Genomic DNA, 25,196 nt, shown 5'->3' with positions numbered 1-25,196 from the left:
GTCCAAATTGCTGCTAATCCCATTAAAAATGCAATCATATTTTGCGTGTTATTCCAAAACGCTTCTTATCCGCAAGAGGTGTTGTTTCAAAGCGAGTCATATCCAACTAACCAATCACAAAGTCGGATTTTAAAGCGCGTGAAATCTAACGTGGACATTATTGTTATTGTAGTTATAATGACGTCTTTGTTGAGGTGCGTTTTTTATTCCTATCGTCATTAATGATTGCAACTTTTTACGCGAGTAAGACGTTAGCAGAGTGGTCATTTGTAAAATTTAATAATGGCGAAAGAAACAATTAAAGCTGTACCACGTGGTAGAGGACGAAAAAAAATATCCGATCCAAATTTGTGGGAAAAGAATATTAAAAAAGAAAAGAGGTAAGGCTTGTTATTCCTAGTTTTTTGTTGTTTTTTTTTGGCTACATTATTAATTTTGGTTAAGGGTTATTAGTTATTGTTAGGTCTTTTTAGTTAATATTTTTTTCAACTTATGTTTCTTTTTAGGTATTCTGCGAATAAACCACCGGTTTACCCGACTTGTAATCACTCCACCAAAGCTACTTATCGATGTCATTCACTAAAAATGATAGACGTGAAACATTTTCGTGAAAGATTCTACGAAGTTAAGAAAAAACAGGTACAAGATGCATTTATTTTGAAATATATTGATATAAGAAAGCCAAAACGTGACAGAGCTACAAAACCAACCTCATCAAGAAAACAAATTACAATAAATTATTTTGTCAAAGTGTACAATACTGATAAGTTTCATATCCAGGTCTGTCAAAAAACTTTTTTAGACATTTTACATGTAACAAAGAGCAGAGTTCAAAGGGTTGCTAATCGCTATATTAAAACTGGTAAAATGCCTGTTGAAAAAAGAGGTGGCGCTAAATTAAAGGAATTAAATATAGGGAAAAAGAACTCTGTGAAGGCTTTTATTGAAAGATTAAAAGGTGTAGAAAGTCATTACTGTAGAGGTAAAAGTATGGGACAGTACCTTTCTTGTGATCTTTCTATTAAAAAAATTATGGACATGTACAATAATACTGCGCCCAATAATTTAAAGGTAAAAAGAAGTTTCTTTAGAAACATTTTCACACAAGATTATAATATTGGCTTTGGGTCACCAGTTACCGATGCTTGCTCAAAATGTATCTCGCTATCAGAGCAAATAAAGACAACAAAAGATGTTAATCTAAAAAACCAACTTATTATTGTAAAAAGGGTACATAAGTTGCGCAGTAAAACATTTCATGACTTTTTGAAGGAAGAGAAAGATGGGATGTTGACTTTCTCCTATGACTGTCAAAAAAAATGTAGTAAATCCAAAAGTACCTGATCAAGTAGCACATTATAGTAGGCAACTATATACTTATAATTTTTCTGTTGTAAAAGGGACGTCTTCTTCTCAATTAATAAAAACAAACGTATTTTCGTTCACCTGGATGGAGCACGACTACCAAAAAAGCTTAAATGAAATCACGTCTGTAGTATTTTACTTGCTTTCATTTATTGATATGAACAACATTAAGAAACTAAGACTTTGTGCAGACGGATGCGGAGGACAAAATAAAAAGTCAGTAATGGTTGGCATGCTGGTCTACTATTTGAGTAAAATTTCTTCAATTTCTTTAAAAGAAATTGAATTAGTTTTTCCAGTCAGGGGTCACTCTTTATTACCATCCGACCGTGTGTTTGGCAGAATAGGGAAAAAATTAAGAAAGATGCCTACTATAACAAACCCAAACACTATATAGAACTCTTTGCAGAAAAAGCAACAGTTTTTAAATTAGAAGATTGTCAGGTATGAGATTGGCGAAAAACAGAAGAGTGTTTTAAAGGAGTGCAGTCGTGGCATTTTAAAATATCTCAATGTAAGAGAACAAGAAAGGAGATGTAACAGTGCGAGGAGAGGAATTCTATAGAAGTGATTTTGGCAAGTCTGCGAGTCTATGGAAGAGTGGAAAAAACAGTTCCAACATAAGTCTTTACAATCTTCCAAAAGGAGTGCCCATGAAACCTGCGAAAGTTAAAGATATTCAAACCTTATTGAACTCTCATTTTAATGACCAGTGGATGGACAATTTTGAGTGTGAGTTTTTTAGAAAATTAATGGAAAGCTGTATTACATCGGAAGAAATAATGGAAAACTCTGATACTATCCAAGAGGAAGAATATGATAACTTTTGCCAATTATCAGAGGAGCCTAAATACCTTAAAATTTCGTTTTTAAAAGCGTTTTTTTGTTAACAACCACTTTTTTTGTTTCTCAGTTGATAAATTAAAATTTGTCATACGAAATAGAATGTTTAATTTAGTTTAATACTGGCCTTTTGTTTTATTTTAAGTTTCAATAAACTAAAAAAAAATATGGGTGTAATACTACAAGATTTGTCTAATTTGTTATTCCGTAATACGTCTAATCCACAACGGTGTTCCAAAATGCATCTTGTCCAAAATTCAATTTTATTTTTAAGGCATTCCAAACAAAACTGATTTATGTGACAATCTTTGTACATTTTCGAATATCAAAATGTATAATATTAAAGTGTTAATTTAAGCAACAATGCTGGTAAACCTCAACAAAATGAACCTCAATAATAATGTGTATAATTGACAAATTTATTGCAAACTTAAAAAAAATGGAAATTTGGTGATCTTATGGTAATTATTATAGAAATTCCCTAATAGAAAAATTTATATTAATCTGATAATAAATAATCCATAACGGTAATATTCAGGCTGTAAAAATGATCTTGGTCTCTAGTTACGATAGCCTAGAGGAAAAAACAACTAAATATCTATAGTCAATTTCATATCAGATTTACAAGACGTTTTTTGTCTTAAAAACAATCATCGACATTTTTTGACAGAAGTTAACCTTGAATACTCTATAGGAGACATTTTTCATGAAAAAATTGCTACTCTTAAATTATTTATAAGGAAAGTACTTACTAAAAAAAAGTGATAATAACAGCTACAAGATAAAATAGAGAAAAAGTGGCATTTTAAATGAGCTATTTAATTTGATAAGATTGATTTTTTTGGCATTATTTGGATATCTCTCGAACTATATTATAACGAGAACTAAAATGCATTATTGAGTGAGAAAAGCTAAGAGAAAGAGATATTCAAAATCATTGTTATATGAATTATTCTTTCATTTTTAGAGTTCAAAATTATTTAAAAGAAATTAACTTCTAAAAATTCTTCAAAAATTATATTTTTAACATAATTTTTCCTAATTTTCTTTAAAAAAATAAAATTTTTCCTTAATACCTTTGAATTGGTAATGTTAATAAATAATGATTTTAGAAGTCAATATTTATAATTTTAAGGATATTATCGTATTTTTAAACTGCAGTAGCCGTAAAAGCCAATTTTTAAATTCTTACTCCAGATATTCAATTTCAGGTCAAGTTTACAAAAAATTTTCAAATCCTACCTGGTAATCTTTGCGTTACTTTCACGCTGCCACTGCTTATAATGAAGAACGTATCGCCACTTGCTCCTTGTCTTATTATATATGCCCCAGCAGGGAAGAATTCCTATAAAAAAGAACAGGAATAAAGAAAAATAAAACTATTATGGAATATTTCAATTTATTATCATTAAGTTTTTCTCTTGCTTACCACTTCTAGTACGTCAGCAATTTTGGTAAGCACGTCATCTGATAAGTTTGCTAATAATGGCACTGATTTTAGGAAATTCAGGTTATCTTGAAGCCTTTGTAGACCGGTGCGTTTCATGATTTGCTGAAACATTTTTCTGTCTAGGCGCCATACTTTTGATTCGGTTACAGCTATAAAAAAAATAAAAAAAAACATTTATTAAGAATTATGCTTTTCAAACTTACCCAAAAACAATTTTTTAAATAATTTTTTTATAAATTTTTTCGATTGTATTTTAACTCTTAATGGAGATTTTAAAAGAAACGGGGTGGCACCCATTTCTATGGATAAAAAGCATATTTTCTTAGGATTATCGCGACAGTAAAGTCGTTCGTTCTGACGGGTGCATTGTTGTTTAATAGGCACAAATTGTAATTTAAAATATGCCGTTCATTGATAAGATAATGCAGATATGGTTGATGCAAATATTATTTGTGTTAGAATAGGCTAAACTGGAAATGTTTTAGCGTTTGTGATTTTAACAAGAGTCTTTTCATATCAATGCTAAATAATATACTACGGTATTAATCTTTTTGGATTTGACTAAGGCGTACCATTAATATGGTAAACCATAAGTTATTCTTAGCTGTATTATAATATATGGGTTTTAGTTTTGGTTGTTTCCGTTCCTTTTACACAATCAAAACAAAAAGAAATGCTGAATGAAAACACATTAAAGATTCTTGAAGTGACTTCTAATATAGCCCTAGGTAGATATTACACCTATATACGTCTAAACTAACAAAAAAGTTCTTCAATGCAAACAACATTATTCTGCAGATGTCACTCAGATGTATTTTTCATTTAAAACCACTCCAAGCTAATCAGTTTATCAATGAGGGCCTTCGTAGGCTATAAAAAATAAAACTGGAAACTTTTTCTTAAATCATATACAATTTTATTCTGCCGAGATAACTACAGATCAAATATCCTAGACAGTTTAAATTAAATACCCTGGATTTCAAATTAATTTTAGACTTAAATTCAATAATTGATACAAGAGACAGATTAGTTTTAAGTTGAAACATGGATGTTCTGCGCTAAGAACCACTCTCTTAGATACATTTTTTTAACTGGAATATTGAGAAAATACTATGGGATAATTTAGTGTTCATCATCACGTACAGTACAATAAAAAAAAGACGAGATACAATATAAAAAAACTAACATTAATTGAAAAATGATTCAATGTCCGCACTTGTAATGTTCCATCACGAAACCCTACAAAACTCAAAAATATTTTTTTATAAAAATGTATAATTTAATATAAGTAAATAAATGTCAGTTTCAAATTAAATATGTATTTTTATATGACAAGACCTTAGTCTAAGAAACGTAAAGGTACAGAAGATTTGAATTGTACCACGATTTAATGGTGATGCAGCGACAACCGGAAGGCAACTGTAGTTTTACGGGATTTACCTTTCTGTTTTTCCAGAAAAAAGTCTTTATTTATGTTCTTCGGAGGGAAAAGAGTTTTTTTTTTTTGGTTTGCGTAAGACATCGCTAGTCTCTTTTGTTATTTAAGCGAAGAACATTTTCGCAACTCTATATATATATTTATTGCAATACTCCACAAATACCACCAAATTGGTAATTACATGTAAAGTCCTAAGTTACAGATTAATATAACTTAAAAAATAAAAATTATAATAAGAATAGAATATAAAACTTAAAAATAATTAACAGAGATAAAAAAGAAACAAAAATAATCATAAAAGGGGTCTTAACCTGGTATAGTATTCCCAACTCAAATATAATAGTTAAATGGAAAATCACAGTAAAGCTCTCAAATCTTTTAAAGAAGTACTCAAAATGTCTATCTTAGTTTGAGTAAATACTTTATTTACAACAGTCATCATTCGGTTGAATGGGGATAAGTTGCTATTTGGATCAACCTTAAAGAATTTTTAATCATTTGGAAGCCTAAGATTAATTTTTGATACATTTAGTCGAATATAACTGATCAAGTTATAGTCTTTATAGTTAAAGTTATTTAATATATTGTGTAAAAATATCTCAGCTTGTATTATATCTAAAAGAGTTTTAAATGAAAAACTGTCCAGCATACTTTTATAAGACACTTTGTATGGATAAGAGTTATTATTCAAAACATAAAGCTAGCACAAAAACCTTTTTTGGACTTTCTCTATTTGATCTATGTGCACAAATTCTAAGGGCATCCATATTTAAGAGGCATATTCAAGGTGAGGTCTAACTCTTGCATTATATAATCTTACTATTGTATTGATTTTGAAGTGCTTAGTATTGCGGATAAGAAAACCCAATGTATTCTATATTGTGTTTTAATATTTAAATTGCTCCAGGTAAACCTTGTATCATCTATAAAGAAATATATTTTCCTGAACTGACAAGTTTTTCCTGTTTTGCAATAGAAAGGAATTGGCAGATTAGGTTAGGGAAAAAACAAACAAAACTCAAGTTGGCATATAGATAAAACCCAATGCTAATCAAGGGTGAATATAATATTTATTCCTTATCATACGATTTTTATTTTAAGTTAGCAATCCGAAAGTGATAATTTCTTCTCGGAAAGTCCAAAAATTATTAAATAAGCTAGTATGGCCTTGTACTACACAGGGTGTTTCAGAACTATGGGATCAAACTTCTAGGGATGTTCAGTGCAATAGTAGAATCCATTTGAGTATAGGAACACATGTCCGAAAATGTGTCACTACGCCACTACGATTCTTCTGTTGCATTGAACAACCCCCAGAAGTTTGATCCCATAGTTCTGAAATACCCTGTATTAATGAATTATATACTTAAATAATGTTTCCATTAGGCCTATGTTTTCATGGTTATAATCTCGCAAAAAAATAACAAAATTATGACCATTTATTTAGAAAATAAAGTAAGTTGGATCATAAAGTTAAAGGATCTTATAAAATTTTATATGGAAGCAGTAACTATGAAAATCATTACTGAAATGAAATGAAAAAAAAACGAAAAAACGATGGAGTATAAGTAATCAAAATAGAGAATATCTTATATTTACAAGAACTGCTAGCTAACCTAAAAAATTAAAGCAGAAATTTAACACTTAGTTGTATTTATGTGGGTATATTTTGTAAACTTTATACTAGTTATGGCTAGTAAACCTTTCAAATTAGGAAATCTAAACGCTAGGTCTATAGTGCCTCATTTAATTCATATTCAAGAATTAATCTTAAAAAATAATTTTGATGTTTTTTACATAACGGAAACTTCGCTAAAGGCTAATATTCCTTCTAATTTATTAAACCTTCAGGACTATAATTTATTTCGTAGAGATCGCCTTGAGAGAGTTGGTGGAGGTGTGGCTATGTTTGTTCACAGCTCTTATAATGCTAAAGTTTATTTATTACAAACTTGTGACAGTGGTTTACTAGAATGTTTATTTTTAAGTTTTAAGGTAAAAAAAATGTCTCTATTTATTGGAGTAATTTACCGCCCGCCAGTGTGCTCCGTCACGAAATCTCTTTTAAGTTTTCATTCCATATTATCTGAAATTTCACCAATTTTTCAATATTTGATTGTATTTTGATTACAGGTGATATGAACATCAATTTGCTTAATGTCTTCAATCCTGTGAGTGAATGCTTTAGTTCTTACGCCTTAAAATCAAATTATCCATGAGCCGACTAGAGTGACTGAAACCACAGCAACACTTCCAGATTCTATTTTTACTAATAAATCTGATTTAATTTTAAATAACGGAATTATTAATACTGATTTTATATCAGATCACAGTCTAGTTTTCTGTGAACTAAACGTGGCTTCTCGGTCAACTCAAAAATTATACACATACAGATGTTTTAAGTATTTTAATTATGATACTTTCTTTGCTGATCTTAGTAGAATTGATTGGGACAGTATTTGCTACATGGACAATATAGAAGATAAAATCAACTTTTTAAATATAAATTTATTACCAATACGGGCAACTCAACAACGAATAATTATAAAAGTTTAAGGAATTTTGCGTTGACATCTGTAAGAAGAGGAAAATCAGTCTATCTTAAATTTATCAATTCCCAAGATGCGACAACTATCTGGAAGCGCTTGAAAATCGCTGGAATTCAGCCAAAATCAAAACTGCAATTACCGGATAGTTTCAGAAACGCAAATGATATCAATAATTTTCTTACAGCATTTTCTAACATTTCGGCTGATTGAGAACTTTGGAATTGAATTGAATATTTTAATTCCAATAGATTCAGTGAGGCAAGGTTTGATTTTCGTCTTCCAGCACCACAAGAGGTTAGGCTTATTATAAGCAAGCTAAAATCAAACTACTATTCTACTATGACTATGACTATGAATGCACAGGGCTGCATTCTAGGGCCACTTTTTTGCTGTATACTTTTGGTTTAAGCAAAGCTATTAAATTTTCCCAAACTCAGAGTTATATCGATGATACACAACTTATTTATACTCTTGATCCATTGGAATATAATGCAGTTGAAGCAAATGTAAACTCAGACTTAAGAAAAATCACCGTATACAGCAAGAAACACAGCTTATTTTTAAATGCAGGGAAGACTAAAGTTTTACTTTTCTCCTTTATGTAACATTCTGAAGATTTAAGGGAATACCTTAACTTTGAAATGAATGGCGAAGTGTTGAAGTTCACTGAGGCTTCCAGAAATTTGGGTGTTTGTTTGGATTCTGAATTAAGATTGTCCCAACATATATCTAACTTATGCATGGCCTGCTACTTTTCGCTAAAGGTACTGTATGCAAACAAACATGTTTTAAAGTTCGGAAAAAGCTTTGCGAGTTTTATGTTTTATCCAAAGTATACTATTGCCCAATTTTATATTATCCAGTAATTTAGGTTTTGTAGACAGACAAAGATTGCAAATAATCCAAAATAATTGTGATAGATTTATTTACAACTTAAAAAAATCGATCATATTTCTCACAACATTAATCAGCTTCAGTGGCTTAATGTTTCTTTTTAAATACTATTTTTTCTTTACTTTAAACATCTGTTCCGCAGTATTTAAGATCCAAATTATTGTTTTGACAAGATGCTCATATAGTACCTATTAGATTTAATTTCTAAGAGAAAAACGTTGTTTTGCATACATATAATATAGTAGCATTGTATAATAGGTATATCAAATATTTTAATTTAAAAAATCTTTTTACATATTGCAAAAAATTAAAGAAATACTTTTTAGTTTTCAGTAAGACGTTGTTGAGGTATAGCCTGTTAATATTATGCTATTAGATTATATCGTATTTATTAATTGTTAATTTAAAAAAATAAAAAAATTGTTAAATAAAATTTATTAAATAATCTAGTGAATTTAAGAAATTTTAGGGTTAGTGTTGAGTAGCTGGCCTTAAAGTCAGCTAAACTTCGCCTTTTGAAAAATGTACTTTTCCTCTTGAAATTGTATTTTTCTTAATAAAGCATTTATTAATATGATGATTATTATTATTATTATTATTATTATTATTATTACTTTTATTATTATTATTATTATTATTATTATTATTATTATTATTATTATTATTATTATTATTATTATTATTATTATTATTATTATTATTCTGTTTTAGCTCGCTGGTAGTGGTGTTGTCAATTTCAACGGCCTGAAGGCAAGATGAATTTTACTATGGTAGATTTAGGAACTTTCGAACAATGTTGCATGTATTCAGTATAACAGATTTCTGTATAATGACAATCGTCCAGGAGGAAAGACCCAATGCGTTAAGGTTTTTGGACAGTGGTGAAAAGGGACAATTCCAGTGGATGAAATAACTAGAGGGAGTATATATACATTATCTTGCCTCCTTTGTTGTTTTATCTCGTGAGCCAAATCTGCGTATTTAGCAAGTTTAGTGTGTGTGGTTTCTAGGACATTATTGGTATTTGGCACTGCTATGTCAATTAGAAAGGTTTTCTTTTGGGCTTTGTTTATTAAGATTATATCTGGTCTGTTTGAAGTCAACGTCCTATCGGTCAAAACAGTTCTGTCCCAGTAGAGACGAAAGTCGTAATTTTCAAGTAGAGTTTCTGGTTTGTACTGGTAATAGGGGCAAGTTTCGCCAATTAGATGATAAAGTTTTGCCAGTTCTTGATGAATAATTTTTGTCACACAGTTATGTCGGTGCAGATATTCGGCAGCTGATAGAGATGTGCATCCTGATGTTATGTGTTGAATTGTCTCCGGTACATGCAGGCATTTTCTACTAACGATCGTCGATTACTTTCTCATCTTTAGTAATGTACTTAAGGTAATTTCTTGTAGCAATCACTTGGTTTTGTATAGCCATCATAAAGCCTTCAGTTCCAGGAAATAGATCTCCACGAGTCAACCAGTAGTTCGACGTTTCATAATCGACATGTTTGGCATTAAGTTCACGAGGATGCTTTCCGTGTATTGCCTTCGGCTTCCATGTGTTAACTTTAATGGCTGTGTGCTCTGATCTTGTTACAGTAATGTGTTCTGCTATACCTGCACGGAGATTCAAGGGTGTGTATCCGTTATCCGCTAGCACCACTGCTCTATGAAGAGAAGAGGTTTCATGCATAGTGAGGAAGTATTTCTGAAGATCTGCTACTTATTTTTTGAAGAGAAAAGAAATATGAGTTAGTCCTGTGCCACCCTTGGATCTGGGAAGAGTAAGTCTTTCGATGGCTGACTGTGGTGTGCTCAAAACGTCGCGAGAGTTGTTCTGGTCTTCCTCGCAATCGCCTCTATATCAGTCTTTGTCCACCTAATGATTCCAAAAAAATATGTTAAGACAGGGATAGCGTAGGTATTAACCGCTTTAATCATATTCTTACCATTCAGTTTAGTTTTTAAAATTTGCTTAAGAGGATTGATATATTCCTTTTAGAGGTTCTGCTTCATTTTCTTGTGCTCTGTATGGGCTGACTGATGTACGCCCAAGTACTTATAAGTTTCCCCCTCTTCCATAGCCCGAATGAGACTACGATCTTGTAATTCAAAGTTGTTGGTGTTGTGTTTACCTTTGATAACTGTTTGAGTTTTGCATTTATCGATATCAAAGCTCATTTTAATTCCGTGGGAAAATATTTCAATTATTCGCAGTAATGAGTTGACGTGCGTTGATGTCCCAGCATAGACTTTGATATCATCCATGTACATTAGATTTGTAATATTATATAGGTTTTCCCTGTTATCTTTAACGGTAAGTCCATATTAACTTTGATTAAGCATATGGGAGAGGGGATTCAGAGCCAGACAAAACCAGAGAGGACTCAGGGAATCTCCCTGGAAAAGGCGTTGTTGTATTTTAATAGGCTCAATCGCTAAAGTTTCATTTCTGCAGTTAAGATTCAACTGTGTGGTTCAGAAACCCATCATATGTTTTAATAAATTGATAAGCGGTGGAGCGACTTTATAAATCTCAAGGACCTTCTCTGCTTCTGTATTGCTTGTTCCATAATTACAGTGTCTATAAGTAACTGTTCTTTACATCCTTGAGACCTCTTAATGCTGCCCTTTTGTTCTAGAGCGATAATTCCGTGGTCTTCGCAGTGCTTATAAATTATTTTTGCAATGCATGCTGCAAGCAGTTTATAGATTGTAGGCAGGCGGGCCTATATTTTGCGGGATTTTCGGTATCGTTATCTTTTGGCAGCGAATATGTTAGTCCTTGCGCAATGTAAGTTGGTATTGTGGTTAGTTCCTGCACAAATCTGTTGAAATTACAAGCTAAATGTGTATGAGTGCATGAATTCGGTCGTTAGCAGCTGCTTTCCAGTTGAAGGAATTTTTCACTATCTGCCTCAACAGCTCAGGAGATATTATCGGCTCGTCCATTGGTCTTAGTTCTTCCATTCTGTCAATCTCTTTTTGTATCCAGGGTGCTTCGACATTATGAGTTGTAGGTACGGACCAGATTGACTCCCAAAACTTCCTGACTTGTCGTTTAGATGGTGGTTTACCGCTGTCGTTATTGGTGACATTTCTAAGCCTCCGATAAAACTGTTTCTCGTTGTTCTGATACAGCCTATTGGATGTTTTCCTAAGGTTAGATTCTTTATATCTTCGAAGTCGTTGTGCAGCAACGCTTAGTTTTTGTTTGAGAGTGTCTAAAACTTCTGCAATACTATGATTGGGAGGGTTATATGTGGCATGGGTTTTGTTTTGCCGCATAACACTCTCGACTTGCTTGGTTAACTTACTATTTCTTTGTCCTTGAATGTAGGCGGTGAGTTGGCCAATATCTTTTCTAAGTTTGGTTATTTTGTTATTTAATCGACTTTCCCAAGGTCGGACATGTTCTGTTGTGTAGTTTGTATCCATGTAAGTGGATTTATTCTTTCTGATAGCGGTTACAGCTGCTGCATGCAGAGCAGTATGCAGCTCATTAAAGGTGAACATAACACCTTTTCCAGATATTGTGGAAGGATTGCCGTATCAAATAAGTTTACCACGATAGCAAGTTGCTTGCTGCATTTTTGCTTAGGAATAACTGGTCGCTTTGTAGGGTCCATACCTGAAAATTCTATCAAAGCCCCAATGAAATAAGTCCTTACCTTCTCCAACTGATTATTATCACTGGAGTCTTGGTTTTGTACTATTCGATCCGGTGATGGTGGAGTATCTGGATCTGGTTGCGCGGCTCCTGCTGGTATTGCTGCTTGAATATTATGATCTTCTCGAGGCTCAATAGGATGGGAGGCCTCGTTCTTAAGTGCTTTCAGCAGCTCCCTTGATAGGCGTCCATTATTGATTATTACTCGCTTTTGATCGATTAGCTTTTGCTCAGATAAGTGTGCGAGATGTGGGTATATTTCGGCAAAAGCACGTTGTAGTAACAGTCTTATTCTTACAGAAATCGTTTCTCTTCGGTGACTTTATAGTAGCAGCGCATGAGATCTGTGTTCAGTTGGTTAGTCCACTGCATACGCTGCCGGGGTTTTCCTGCTTTGGTGGTTAGTGGCTGATTTATCACCAAAACACGGTTATCAAGTTGAGCGACATGTTCTTGGGTGCTCACGAGTGCAGGCAGGTCATTGTTCGTAGCGGCGTCGCCAATGGGTTGGTCGAGCGTAGGGTTCCCGCGCCGTCCTCGATCGTTACGGCGCTCGTCCGAGGCTGTGTTCTGTGTTCTGTTCTTGGAACCATAATTCATGTGTAGCAGGGAGTTAGCCTAAAATACACTGTTCTCCCTATCGCGTCAGCCTCACCCTTTGCCATCCACCGGGTTGGGTTACCCGGGCTCAGGCTCCGGGAAAGTTTCCAGGGCCCACCAGCTTGGAGGTGCGATTAGGAATTGGATAGGAGAGGCTATAAGAGTCGCTTCTATCTATATATATATATTATTATTATTATTATTATTATTATAATTATTATTATTATTATTATTATTGTTTATTGGCCAGTTTTCATCGAATTTTAGCAAGTTAATGCACATGAAAGAATCGCCTTGCTGGGAGATGTTATCCATCAATAGAATGTTTCTAAAGAGATTTTAAAGTCCAGTGAAAGTGAATTGTCGCTATGTATAAGATAAAAATATTTGCGCAACCATTACAAATTAAGTTTCTTAAAGATGGCCTTTAAAAAATAATCATTAGATCTTAGATTTCAAAATACACTAAATATAATATGTAAGTATTCCAATTGCAAAAATATTAAGCTCATCAAAAGCATAATAGTGATGCTAACTATCGATAGCAGTTTGTTTCTTATTTAACGTTTTATTTTTTGTAGTGGAGTGCCAAAATTGTCAAAGGTATAATATTTTCTTTAATTTGAAAATCTGAAAACTCAGATAGTAGTAAAATCAAGGCGTCATGAAGAAATAAAATCCAGCCTGATTTATGACAAAAACCGAATTAAAAACGAATATTGTAAATAATTTTTCCATTCTTACCTCTAATTGATGCCGTCCTGGTACAATTATACAAAATCGCCAGCTCTCCAAAGGCCTTTCCAGGTCCCATATGACCAAGAATCTTATCATCCTGAAGCACTTCGAGATCACCCTCGGCGGAAACGAACAAATGCACCCCCGCATGTCCCTGTCTCAAAATGTACGAACCGGCTGAATAAGATTTCGGTTCCATTGCGTCCACAATTTCTCTTATTTGGTGGGTATCCAGGTTTTTCAAGAAGGCGTTATCCATTATGGCATCCTTTATTAATTGTTTTGACCTAGAAACCAGCATACACCTCAATTTGCTAACTTTTTAATGTACAATAAGCTTACCTAAAATCCTTTTCATACTTTGTTATCTTAATGTCGCCAGTTTGCACAAAAGTTTCACTGGATTCTGCGGAAACTCCTTGTTTCTTATGGTGGCTGACGTCAGTGTGTGAATTTGAGTTTTGTGGCATTCTGTTCGCCATCGCGTGTTGTTCTTGTATGCTAGTCAAAATGTCATCACGGGATTGTTGGCAATTTGCGGTTTGATGCAGAACACTCTAGGGAATTAGCCATATTGATCCATAAGTTTAAATATTTAGAAGATTCTTGTTGTTTCAGAAAACAAGAGTTACTATTATCCAGTGAAACCGTAAGTAAAATGGTCTTACAGAGGATGTAACTTAGGTTCAACTTGGAGTTTTTCACAATATATGGCAAAAGCGCTTAATAAATAATTCTGAATGATAAACCCTAAGCGTCAAGCCAAGGCAACATCTTTGCCTAACAGTTTTAGAAGTGTTTTTATTATACAGCGAGAAGTAGCAACATCCATGAAATTTCATTGTCTAACATTGTAAAACATTTGTCCTAATTTTTAGTTTAAATGAGCTTTAATATAATCTAATTATTCTTTTAAAGGAACAATAAATAATTTTAAAAAATCGTTTGACGTTTCGACCAGTTATCAAAACTACTTCAGGACGACTTTTTACTATAAAGAATATTATTTCGAAAAGCATGGAAAAAGGAAATTTTTTATTTTAACTAGACGTTTTAAAGATATTGATAGCGGAAGGACACCTCGACGAATGATGTAAACATAATGAAAATAAAGCTAGGCATCATCAGGTACGTCGAACAAACTTTATATTGAAATCAACAGGCTTAGCAGGAAATTAAAATCTTTTATATGGGTTGCGAAACAAAACACGCTATCGGATTCGATTTGTTGGAAATTCAATTTGATTTAAGCACCGGAGCAGGAGAAAATCGATTGAAAAATAGGAAAATTTAATTTTTATTTCATATATGGCTTACTTACATGTGCCACAAATAAGATAGAATTAATCTTTTTTAATGTAAAGTATTTGGTTAATAAATAAATACAGATATATATGATAACAAAAAATATACGTTTTAAATTTGATTTTTTTCATCCTTTTTTGAGTAATTTTATGAACGATCAGAATTTATTCCAAATATTCCAGGAAAAAAAACTAAATATTCTGCCAATATCATAAAATGTCTTTGGACAATAAAATAATCGATATATGATTGGATATTCTAGCAGTAAACTAAATAACCAAGGAATACCTTAATTTTATTCTTAAGAGTTTAGTTTATATATTAAGCGTAAATTATTCTCATCTATGAGGCATTCATATCCATAGAACAATATGAATTTCCAGTAATAATTTTGAGTATGTCGATTCTCAAGTTTAAAATAAAATACCATGAAGTGTTTTTAGAATATTTGTAAAAATACCTTTATTACTTTATGAATATTCTCGCTAATTTCAGCGATCCTTTCTTTGGCTTGAATAATTAAATTTTTTCAAATAAAATAAGAATATTCTTTGATATATTTGTACTATTTCTGATTTTTTTTTATCACTAAGCCCGATGTCTCATATAAGTCATTATTTTTGTCAATTACTTATGCTAAAAATCATTTGAAAGTAAATATTAATAATGAAATAGAATTATTCTTCCTAATTTATATATTTTTCACGCATAATACTATAATTATTATAATTATATATTCTTAAGATATAATTGGATTTTTTCCACAATAATGAGAATATTCTATAAAAATATTTGTATTATCTACTATTTCAAAAGATTCCAGAAAAAATCATCATTAAATAAAAACTAGCCAGACCGATCTTTACTTATTCCATAAGATAATCTGGATTGCAAAGTAATATATATTTTTTAACTAACTTAAGGAATATTCTGGATATAATCCCAATAATTAAATTAACAAATATCAGATAATACATTTCTAATAGTTCGGAAAAATAATGCTAAAACATCGCTGATTACTGATTTGTCAAATGCTATGCTAAGGATGACATAAAAACAAAAATAATGCAGAACACTCATTATATAATTCGTAAATTTAAAAGTTTAAAACAATTTTTTGAGAGTTGCTTGATAAATTTAGAGCCATTTTTATAACTTTTTACTTCAGAATAAATTAACCATAATTTAGTCATTTTATTTTTGGGTTTTCCCATTATTTTTTCTGCTGTTTTTTTATCGTTGTTCAATATGGTTCCACAAAACTTCAACATCCAATGTATGATTAATTTTTTATTAAAGAGGTCTTAATAATAACAACAAACATCAAAATATTGTAAAATATATTCAAATTTTAATAAATAATAGAATAATTTATAATAGCTATGTACATTTTGTTCGAGAATAATCTGGCAATATTTTCCTAAAAAATATATTACGGTAAACATTAATATTGATAGTAAAATCTAATTTTTAAGCTTGCATTATCTTTATGTTAAATTTAGCACGATGTTTAGGTTGGGAAGTATATCCAAGCAAGTGTTATGTTGTATATTCTAGAAATATGTGTAGAAGTGGTCACGCGTGGAGCATATTAAATCTTGCAGTGTACTAACAATCGAAGTGTTCAGATGTTGAGAATATCAACACTGTCCTGGCTGAAAATTTTTTAATTTTGTATATAATTTGATTCTAGGAATCTTTCAATATTGTTCCTTGCACAAAATCTCTACTTTCGTCCAATGTATGTTGTGACCATTGAACCAAACTGTTCTGTTATTCCTAATCTGAAAAAGTCTCCTGGCGGGTCTATATTCCTTTGGTTCTTACTTCCAGTGGTCGCTTTGTCTCGCCTATGTATAAGTTCTCACATTTATAGCAGATTGGTTCACACATTTCTTGGTGCCTAATAGAGAGTCTGTCTTCATATTCACTACTTAAGCTTATATGGCGTTCATCAAAGTGAAGACAACCTTGGTGTCTGGCAATTCTTTTAATTTACACTGAAGTTCCTTGGATATACGCAATCATTAAAAATCCTGTAGGATCCTCCAGTTGCTGTGACTTTTTCCTTGTTATCAATGCTATATTCCTAAACATTATTTTTATTAGTTTGCTTGGATATACATTTTGCCATAAGTAATGGTGATGTCTTCTATTTTCTTGATGAGGTCAACTTTGTCGTGGCATATTGTACCTGCCCTCCTATACAAGGTTTTAATGATTCCCACCTTTGTTGCACCAAGATGATTGGAGTTCTAGTGTAAGTAATATCTTGTGTGTGTGTGTTGATTTACGATAGACTGATGTTCTTAGGCGTCCATTGTTATTCTTTACAAGAATATTTAAGAATGTACTAATAGAATATCTAGTAAAGTACTAGTACTGATTTAGTTGCGATTTGAGCTCTGTATCACATATCCACATGTTGGGCTCTCTAGGTTGGCTGCTCTAACCATCCCATGTGTATGTTGCCTACCACTGGAGATTTCGACGAGCCCATTGTGTCATGAGTATCTCCAAAAGCCCTCCCTTTAGTAGAAGTCCTGCAAGTATAACTCTTTGCCTTTGAATGAACAGTAGATTATTTTTGAAGAAACCAGTGAACGCTATATTATTTTGGTTTATGACTTATCGTAGGCGATAGGTGTGCGGTGAAATTTGGACCTGATATTATTATTTATTTCACTAAATATACGTAAATAAATTTCATCATCATTCAGCATTTTGTATCCTCTACTGGATATATGCCTTTTCCAATGCCTCCTCTCTTGAGCATTCTATATCCAATTACTTTTGATCAATTCATGTTGTGGACGGCTACTATAGGACTATACTTTTTTACTTAAACATATAAAAGAATGAAAAAAAAGCTTCTATTAAATTTGAAAAAATATGTTTAATTTATTACTTTTTAATTAAACATACAACATTTCGTTTTTTATTAGATATTCTTTAAGCTAAACAATAAAGAAATATGGTATAATTAAAAGAAATATATGTCAGATTAATCAAAGAAAAAAAGACAATCATTTAATGCTAACCTTCTAATAAGTTATACGTGATATTGAGTATAGTACACAAGAATATTTTGATTTGTTAGCGAAGTGAACAAGAAGTAGTGTATTTTCTATTAATGATTCATAACTCAAATGTATTCTAAGTCTGTTTTCTTTAGGTTTAATAGGAAAAAGCTTATATTTAATAGCTTTTGGATCATTCACTTTATGAATCGACTAAAATTACATCAATAACTTCTACAACTCAAAGAAGGTTCTATAAAGGAAAAAAACACTCCACACAAGTTTTCCGATAACTTCTTATTTACTATAAATTTATTTATCATAAATTATCCGTATTTTGACATGTTTACGCGACGTATAGAATACACGTAATACGTATTACCCAAATTAATTATCAATTTCGATCACATACATTTCCGGAAATCGTATATTGGTAAACAGTAAATAACTATTTTTATAATTCAAGGGCTTAATTTACGTTGACGGAAAAGAATTTGTTTTACATGAAGCTCACCTTTAATTTGTGTACTTCCCTTTGGAGCTTCAACACTTCATTATCTTTACAGGACAGCAAGTTTCTTGTTTCATATAGATCAGCTTGAGATGCACTATATCTCATCTCTAGATCGGAAATATCGAGTTTTAGTCGTTCTACAATAGCCTAAAAGTAAAAACTTTATATTAATAACCTTTAATAGCCCCAATTATATGATCTTTTATTACCATAATATTTTAAAATGGGTCTAAAATGGGCTTAATGTTCCAAACTGTTCTAGTAGGAGGAAATTAGTACTATTTAATATGACTCATTACATTCTATTTTGTAGCTGAAATGTGGAATCTTAGAAAGCAAATGGAAGGAAAACGTTGCTGAAACTGTTTTACTTAAAGCTAATGGCAATTCATTACTTATTCAACAAATAAAACCTTTAATTGGTGAAGCAAGAAGTGAAGCGTGGAAGATACGAGTTTTTGAGGTTCATTTGGAGAAATGTAAAACATGATGCTGCAGTAAATAGATTAAAAAAAAATAAAATTATTTAAAAAAAGAGACTTTTGTGAAGATGAAGAAGGCATATGAGATCAAAGGTTATGTGTAAAATTTAAATATAGTGAAGGAGTGAAAAATAAAATTTATAACCCGCAGATAAGTCTAATTTTTGCATAAATAATGGAAAAGTAAAATTAAGTAAAAAGTTATTGGAAAAAAATTGAAAAAAAACGTCAACATGTTAAGTTACAGTATTCAAAGACGCATTTGTAAGATGAATGGAAAGAGTATTGCTTGTTATTTAACAAGCAAATTTAGAACTACTAACATGCAAATCAAGTAAATTAACATATTCCTGAGTTATGCCATAGGACATCATGGCAGATTATTAATGACCAAGAAGAACACTTGGCACCAGAAAACTACCAGTTAGAATAAATACAATTTGCAGAAAAAGGAGGACTTTGAAGAGATTATTTTGAACTAGAACGAAAACCGTGAAGAGATCCCTTGATAGGAGTTGATAAGACAGTAAATGCAAATATCAACTGGTCATCAAAAAATAATGCCATCGAATGAAGAGGTATTTCACCAAAAAGAGCGTAGAAAACTTACTAATGGAAAGAGAGAAGCCATTACCTCACCTTTAAATGTTCATAATCTTCCATCGTAGCATTTGACATCTTCCTAAACGGTCTGAAATCCAACGTTTTCGAATTTTTTCTAATCACATTTAACTCCTCCATCGACGTTCTCGAACCCCGTTTAAAATTCGTCGCTATTCCGTTTCCCATAGGACCAAATAGTCCGAACTCCTTGAAAAACTTCTGTGCCTCCTCCTCACGGTTTCTTTCCGGTTTTTGACGCAGTCGATCTGCGCTATCTTTCTTGATTCCGCTTTCTTTTTGACACTCGTATGCTAGAGCAGTTGCTTTATGATAGTCCAGTTTATTTTTTATTTCAGGGTAGAGATGTGATGGGAAACTGTTGTTTTGATAGTCTTCTTTGGACACCTCCACTGGTATTGGAAAGTTAATTTCTGGATGGTTTAAAAAAACATTTGCTTTGATTATAGTAGAAGGGCTAGGGGTGCCTGGGGTTTTTGGTTTGAGACACACGTGTGGGTGTTTGGTTGTGATTTCTGAGAGATCTAAAATAGATAGAGTCATTTTATGAGGTACAGAGTATGATATTAACTGAGCTATATAGGACGTACATCTTAAACAGTTTCACTACCGATAAATCAGCACTATACTGCCGTCCTAAGCCAAAAGAGCGTATCTCAAAATTTTTCAATTTTTATATTATGTTTCTTAAGGACCCCAAATACAATGTTTAACCTATTTCCTAAGCGAAAAAGACGCATTTTAGCTCCATAGTGCCTAAAAATTGGTAACAAAATTAGACGCATTTTAAAAAAGAATACAAAATCCTACTCCGATTCGACGTATTTCAATTTCTCAAGCGAATATGACGGTTGTCAAAGATGCGCCTTTTTCGCTTAGGAACTTAATACAGGGCCTATTATAAAGTTGTAACAGAAGACATATCGACTACAAGACCCTTTCGACCGGTAAGTAATTATTTTTAATTTTGTTTATTCAATTAGATCGGATTTTCGGCGGCCGTCTTTATCTGAACAAGCACTTTTGTCTGTGTTTATTCGTTTTTTTACTATTTACGTTTAATAAGGTGTACATCTTTAAAAAATTCAGAAATAGTTTTTATTATTAAAAATACTTAAAACTAACTCTGCCCTGCCCTTTTAGATTCAATGGACAGAACACAAGGATTTCGAGGAAAAAAAATGGTTCTGTTGGCGCTGAACAAGGAAACTAAACAGAAACTAGACTGACCCTGATTCGGAAAATGATAGTAGCGCCACGGCAAGTAAGTGCAGTAAAGAACTTTATATTATTAACGACATAAACTCTGGGAATTGTGTAACAGAAATCGCCCCTGCCATACACATACAATCGGAAAGCCCAGTTCTTCTCGATATTTCTAGGTCTTTTGTGCCAGTTCACTTTGAGGCTCTCGAAGAAGCAGACTTATACCTCCTTACGTCAGAAGTAGAAAATGTTGAGTTTGAAATAGTGACTGAATTATGTGATCAAATCACGGAAGCAGCCGAGCCACAATTGATGCATAAACCTATTCAAGACGAGCATGTTATGGATTCTGACGGTTTTATAGATACCGACGCAACTGAAGTAAATAATACCGCATCTATCAATAATATCATCATCGTCATTCAATATACTAAAAAAGGAAACAGTTCGAAAAAGAAAGAAGTTCGAATTATCAGTAAGTTCCAGAAAAAAAGCTAAGCATGAATCACTTGCGAAAAAGCACAGCGTTAAAGAAGGTTGTGGAAAAGATTGTTTAAAAAAATGTCTGTTGAAGATATCAGAAGAAAGAAGAAAATTTTTGAACAATGAATTTTGGAAAATTTTAAATGATAAAGACAGAAAATCTTTTATTTTACATCATGTTTCATCAAAACCTGTGAAACAGAGAACTACTTCAAAACGTGATCTCGATTATCAAAGAAATAATACTTATACGCTTATACGCTTAAAAATGAAAAATGAACATCTGAAAATGTATGCAAGGTCTTTTTTTTGACAACTCTTGGCTTTAATAAACAAAGTGACAAAGTTATCCGTACAGCATTGCGTAATGCTAATAACTCTGTAGTACCTGTGGCTGACTTAAGATGAACGAAGCAACCTCACAATAAAATAGACGATAAAGTGATTCGTAATCATATTAATTCTTACAACCCAACTATCTCACACTATCGGAGAGAGCATGCACTCCAACGTCTTTACCTTTCTAGTGACCTTACTTTTGCGGCAATGCATCAGGAATAATTTTAATTAAATATCCCAATATACAAATTTCTTATGAAAAGTAGCGTGTAGTAGCTAAGAAAATGAATATTTCTTGTTAATTCTCATGAAATTAATGCTAATGAAATTATTATAAAATATTTCGAGCCCGACCATACATTTATAGCCGCGGATTCGTTTCATCACAAAGTTGAACAGTCAATGAAAAAGATGGGCAACAAACTATACAATTTTGCAGATTTTGTTCAAGCCGTAAAACAATCCGCACGACAAACTGAAGTTCTGCCAATGGAGTTACAGCATTTTTTCCTTTGGGAGGATTACACCTCCCAATATAAACTTAGTAGAATTAACTCCCGATATCTAAATGAAATAGTCCAAGTATCTGTCCAAAGGGGTTTCCATATTATGACATACCAAGATGACTTCGATGGTCCACAAATTGCACTTGATTTTCTTACTGCAAAAATTACAAAAAATAAAATACTGCCACCACCAAAAAAACAACAAAAAGTCCTTGGAATTTAATCTAAAAAGAAAGAGTTAATAATAAAATTTCTCGGTGCAATAATGAAGAACAGGCTTTATGTTTGGAAATACCTTCCAGTTTCCCAAGACGATGACTCAAACTAAAATGTTAGTATTTTTTTGTAAGCTGATATATATTCACTTTCAATAAATCTTTGTTTAAAAAGTATGTCATAAATCTGTCCATTTCTTTTGTAATATTAGTAAATATTTAATAATAATATTAGCAAAATGCAATATTCTTCTTGACGTATCTAAAATTTGTACTAAAATCCTAAGCGCAATAGACGCATCTCATTTTAACTAAAAATCTCTTTCTAAATAAATAAAACTTCAAAGTTATTTATTACTCAAACACATTACTACAAATAACTAAAAAAAAAATTCAAAAATTAAATGAATACGAGTGCTGTAATAAAAAACCGATAAATCGCAATAACTCAAAAACTTAAAATCTTGAGATGCGTCTTTTTGGCTTAGAACGGCAGTATAGTAAGGTGGAAGGTGACGATGATGCATGTTGAAGAAGATGAAAGATATTTCAGAGATATTTCAGAGATCAATTGACCTTGAACGAGGCTTAATGAGTGTTTTCTTGTTAGTCGATAATATTGGAATTATTGCGCATTAAGAGGATAAAAATTACTAAAGACTGAAATAAATGGATCTACCAAGATTTTAGAATCTCGAAATGAAAAGACTATTATTATGAGTCAGATACAGAAATTTTTTAAGGTACTAACATTATAAATCAGATGATTAGAGTTAATTTTAAAAAATTCCAAGATAGCACGGAGAGCTAAATAGCAAATTGATTGTTTGCTCCTGTTCATCATCCCTTATTTTTTTTCCTTTACTTTTTCCTGTGGTTTTCTAGTTGGTCTGCTCTAAAAAAGCCAAAAAGCAGAAACACGTGTCACCAGGTATCATCTTTACTTGTTCTGCTTCATGTCGTACGGGGTATCCATAAAATGGGATAAACCTATTCTTTTATTAATGTTAATGTTAGGCATGAAAAATTCACATATGGAAGAAAAAGATGAAATGCAATATTAAAGAAAATGATAAGAAGTCTGGAACACAGGACTTTAAGAAATCGATTGATTTTGAATAAACTAAAGTAATTTTATGGAGAGTTTGCAAGTCATACGAAAAGGGACTTTGAGTTCTTTTAAAATGTCAAAAAAGTATGAAATAAGAGTAAAAGAAAAATAGAGATTTCATGCCAGTGAACTTCAATTTAAAATCAAATAGAGAAACGAGGTGATGAGACAAAGGTGATGAAAAAGAAAATATCTTTGAAAATGGATTGAATTTAAATAAGGCCTTATGATTATCTTCTCGATGTTGCAATATACAGGGTGTTCACGATAATACTGAAGGGGCTGATAGAGCAACTCATAAGCACCCAGAAAAACATAAAATGACCTTAGTAAAAAATCGATGGTTTTCGAGATATTGGCACTTTAGTGGAAGTCACCAAAATCCTACTCTTGGATCAGATTTTCGATTGTCACGCCTTAAAAATAGATATTTTTTAGAATCTCTTTTTAGCTATGCAACAATGAATAGACATTTTAAAATTACCCAATATTTTAAAAAAAGCTTTACTGTTATTGTGATAGAGTGAAAAATAAACCTAATCTACCTTATGAAAAAAATAAAACAAATTTATAATTAAGTTATGTTTAAATAATATTTTTGTTTAACTTAAAAAAAAAATTTAAAATCAAATAATACGTTCGAACTATCTACCACCAACGCGAATGCAGGCGTGGTATCTTTTAATAAATGACCTATTGATCCATCTTGCATTCCTGGCAGCGTTAAGATCTTGGGCTGCATCATTTATTCGCTGCCGTAATTCAGCAATATTATTTATTGGTCTTGCATAAACCTTTTCTTTTATGCAACCCCAGTAAAAAAATCGAGGGGGTTTAGGTCTGGAGACCTGGGAGGCCATAAAATTGGACCAAGTCGGCCGATCCATCTTTTGGGGTGTTTGGTTTAAATACCGACGAACTTCATGGGCATAATGTGCCGGGCAACCATCATTTTGGAACCACATTATTCGGCGACTGGCCAAAGGATCATCTTCTAAAAGAATTGGTAGATTGTTTCGACAAAAATCTAAATAAGCCTGCCAGTTCAAATTTTCTGGTAATTCGAATGGGCTAATTACACGTCCGTTCAAGATACCGGTCCACAAGTTTACTTTAAATCGGTACTGTGACCTTTCTTCTCGAATAGAGTGGGGATTTTCCAACGCATAAGTGTGCAAATTGTGCATGTTCATAAAGCCATCCTTTTTGAACGTACTCTCATCCGACCACAGTATATTATTTAAAAAATTCGGATCCTCTTGATTTTTTTGCAACATTCTGCGGCAAAATTGTAGGCGTGGTTCGTAGTCTCAAGGCAGTAGGCTTTGCACTCGTTGAACATGATAAGGGTGATATTGAAATCGCCTAGTGATGTCGTTTACTATCGATTTCGGTATCCCTGTTCTTCTTTCGCTCGTGCCGAAGTAGTCGGATCATTTTCAATTTCTTCTAAAACTTGATCAACATAATCAATACGAGGTCCTTCCTCTCTAACAGGAGCATGAGGCATTCTGCCTTCGGAATATGAGCGGTGAACATTAATAAATACACGATAGTCAGGATATCGGGCTAAATTCGGATATCTTTCTTGATAAAGATTAGATGCTGCTAGAGCATTTCCTCTGCATTCACCATAAATGAGATGCATGTTTGCATATTTTTGGGCGGTATACGGCAAGGGCATAATAAATGATTAACCAATAAAACAAACAGCTCAAAGAACACAGTCCACAGGAAAATGAACTCAAAAACAAATCCAAAGCAAAAGGTAACAGAAAGGTTAGGATACAAGCAAAAAAGTAGTTAGTTCACAGAATACTGTAAATAAACTAAATTCCAAAAATGTTTGTTGTT

At 32.2% G+C, this 25,196-nt stretch overlaps 2 protein-coding genes across 2 annotated transcripts in view; one reads left to right on the top strand and one right to left on the bottom strand.

Annotated features, from left to right (window-relative positions):
• LOC126750239 (cGMP-dependent protein kinase, isozyme 1-like) overlaps positions 1–25,196 on the bottom strand; it is an 88,596-nt gene that overhangs the window by 10,261 nt on the left and 53,139 nt on the right. Inside the window, exons 3-8 of the mRNA XM_050459789.1 lie at positions 19,501–20,006; positions 18,380–18,526; positions 13,883–14,097; positions 13,547–13,827; positions 3,638–3,807; positions 3,451–3,553 (exon numbers count right to left, since the gene is read on the bottom strand). Coding sequence (XP_050315746.1) covers positions 3,451–3,553; positions 3,638–3,807; positions 13,547–13,827; positions 13,883–14,097; positions 18,380–18,526; positions 19,501–20,006 — 1,422 coding nt within the window. The remainder of the gene's footprint in view (positions 1–3,450; positions 3,554–3,637; positions 3,808–13,546; positions 13,828–13,882; positions 14,098–18,379; positions 18,527–19,500; positions 20,007–25,196) is intronic.
• On the top strand, positions 205–2,445 carry LOC126750318 (uncharacterized). Its single transcript, XM_050459891.1, has 2 exons — positions 205–380; positions 507–2,445. The coding sequence occupies exons 1-2, from the start codon at positions 283–285 to the stop codon at positions 1,342–1,344; spliced, it is 936 nt and encodes a 311-aa protein (XP_050315848.1). The 5' UTR covers positions 205–282; the 3' UTR covers positions 1,345–2,445.

This window comes from Anthonomus grandis, chromosome 1 (genome assembly GCF_022605725.1).
Source record: "Anthonomus grandis grandis chromosome 1, icAntGran1.3, whole genome shotgun sequence".
Classification (NCBI taxonomy): Eukaryota; Metazoa; Arthropoda; class Insecta; order Coleoptera; family Curculionidae; genus Anthonomus; species Anthonomus grandis.
This window is presented reverse-complemented; position numbering and strand designations above follow the sequence as displayed.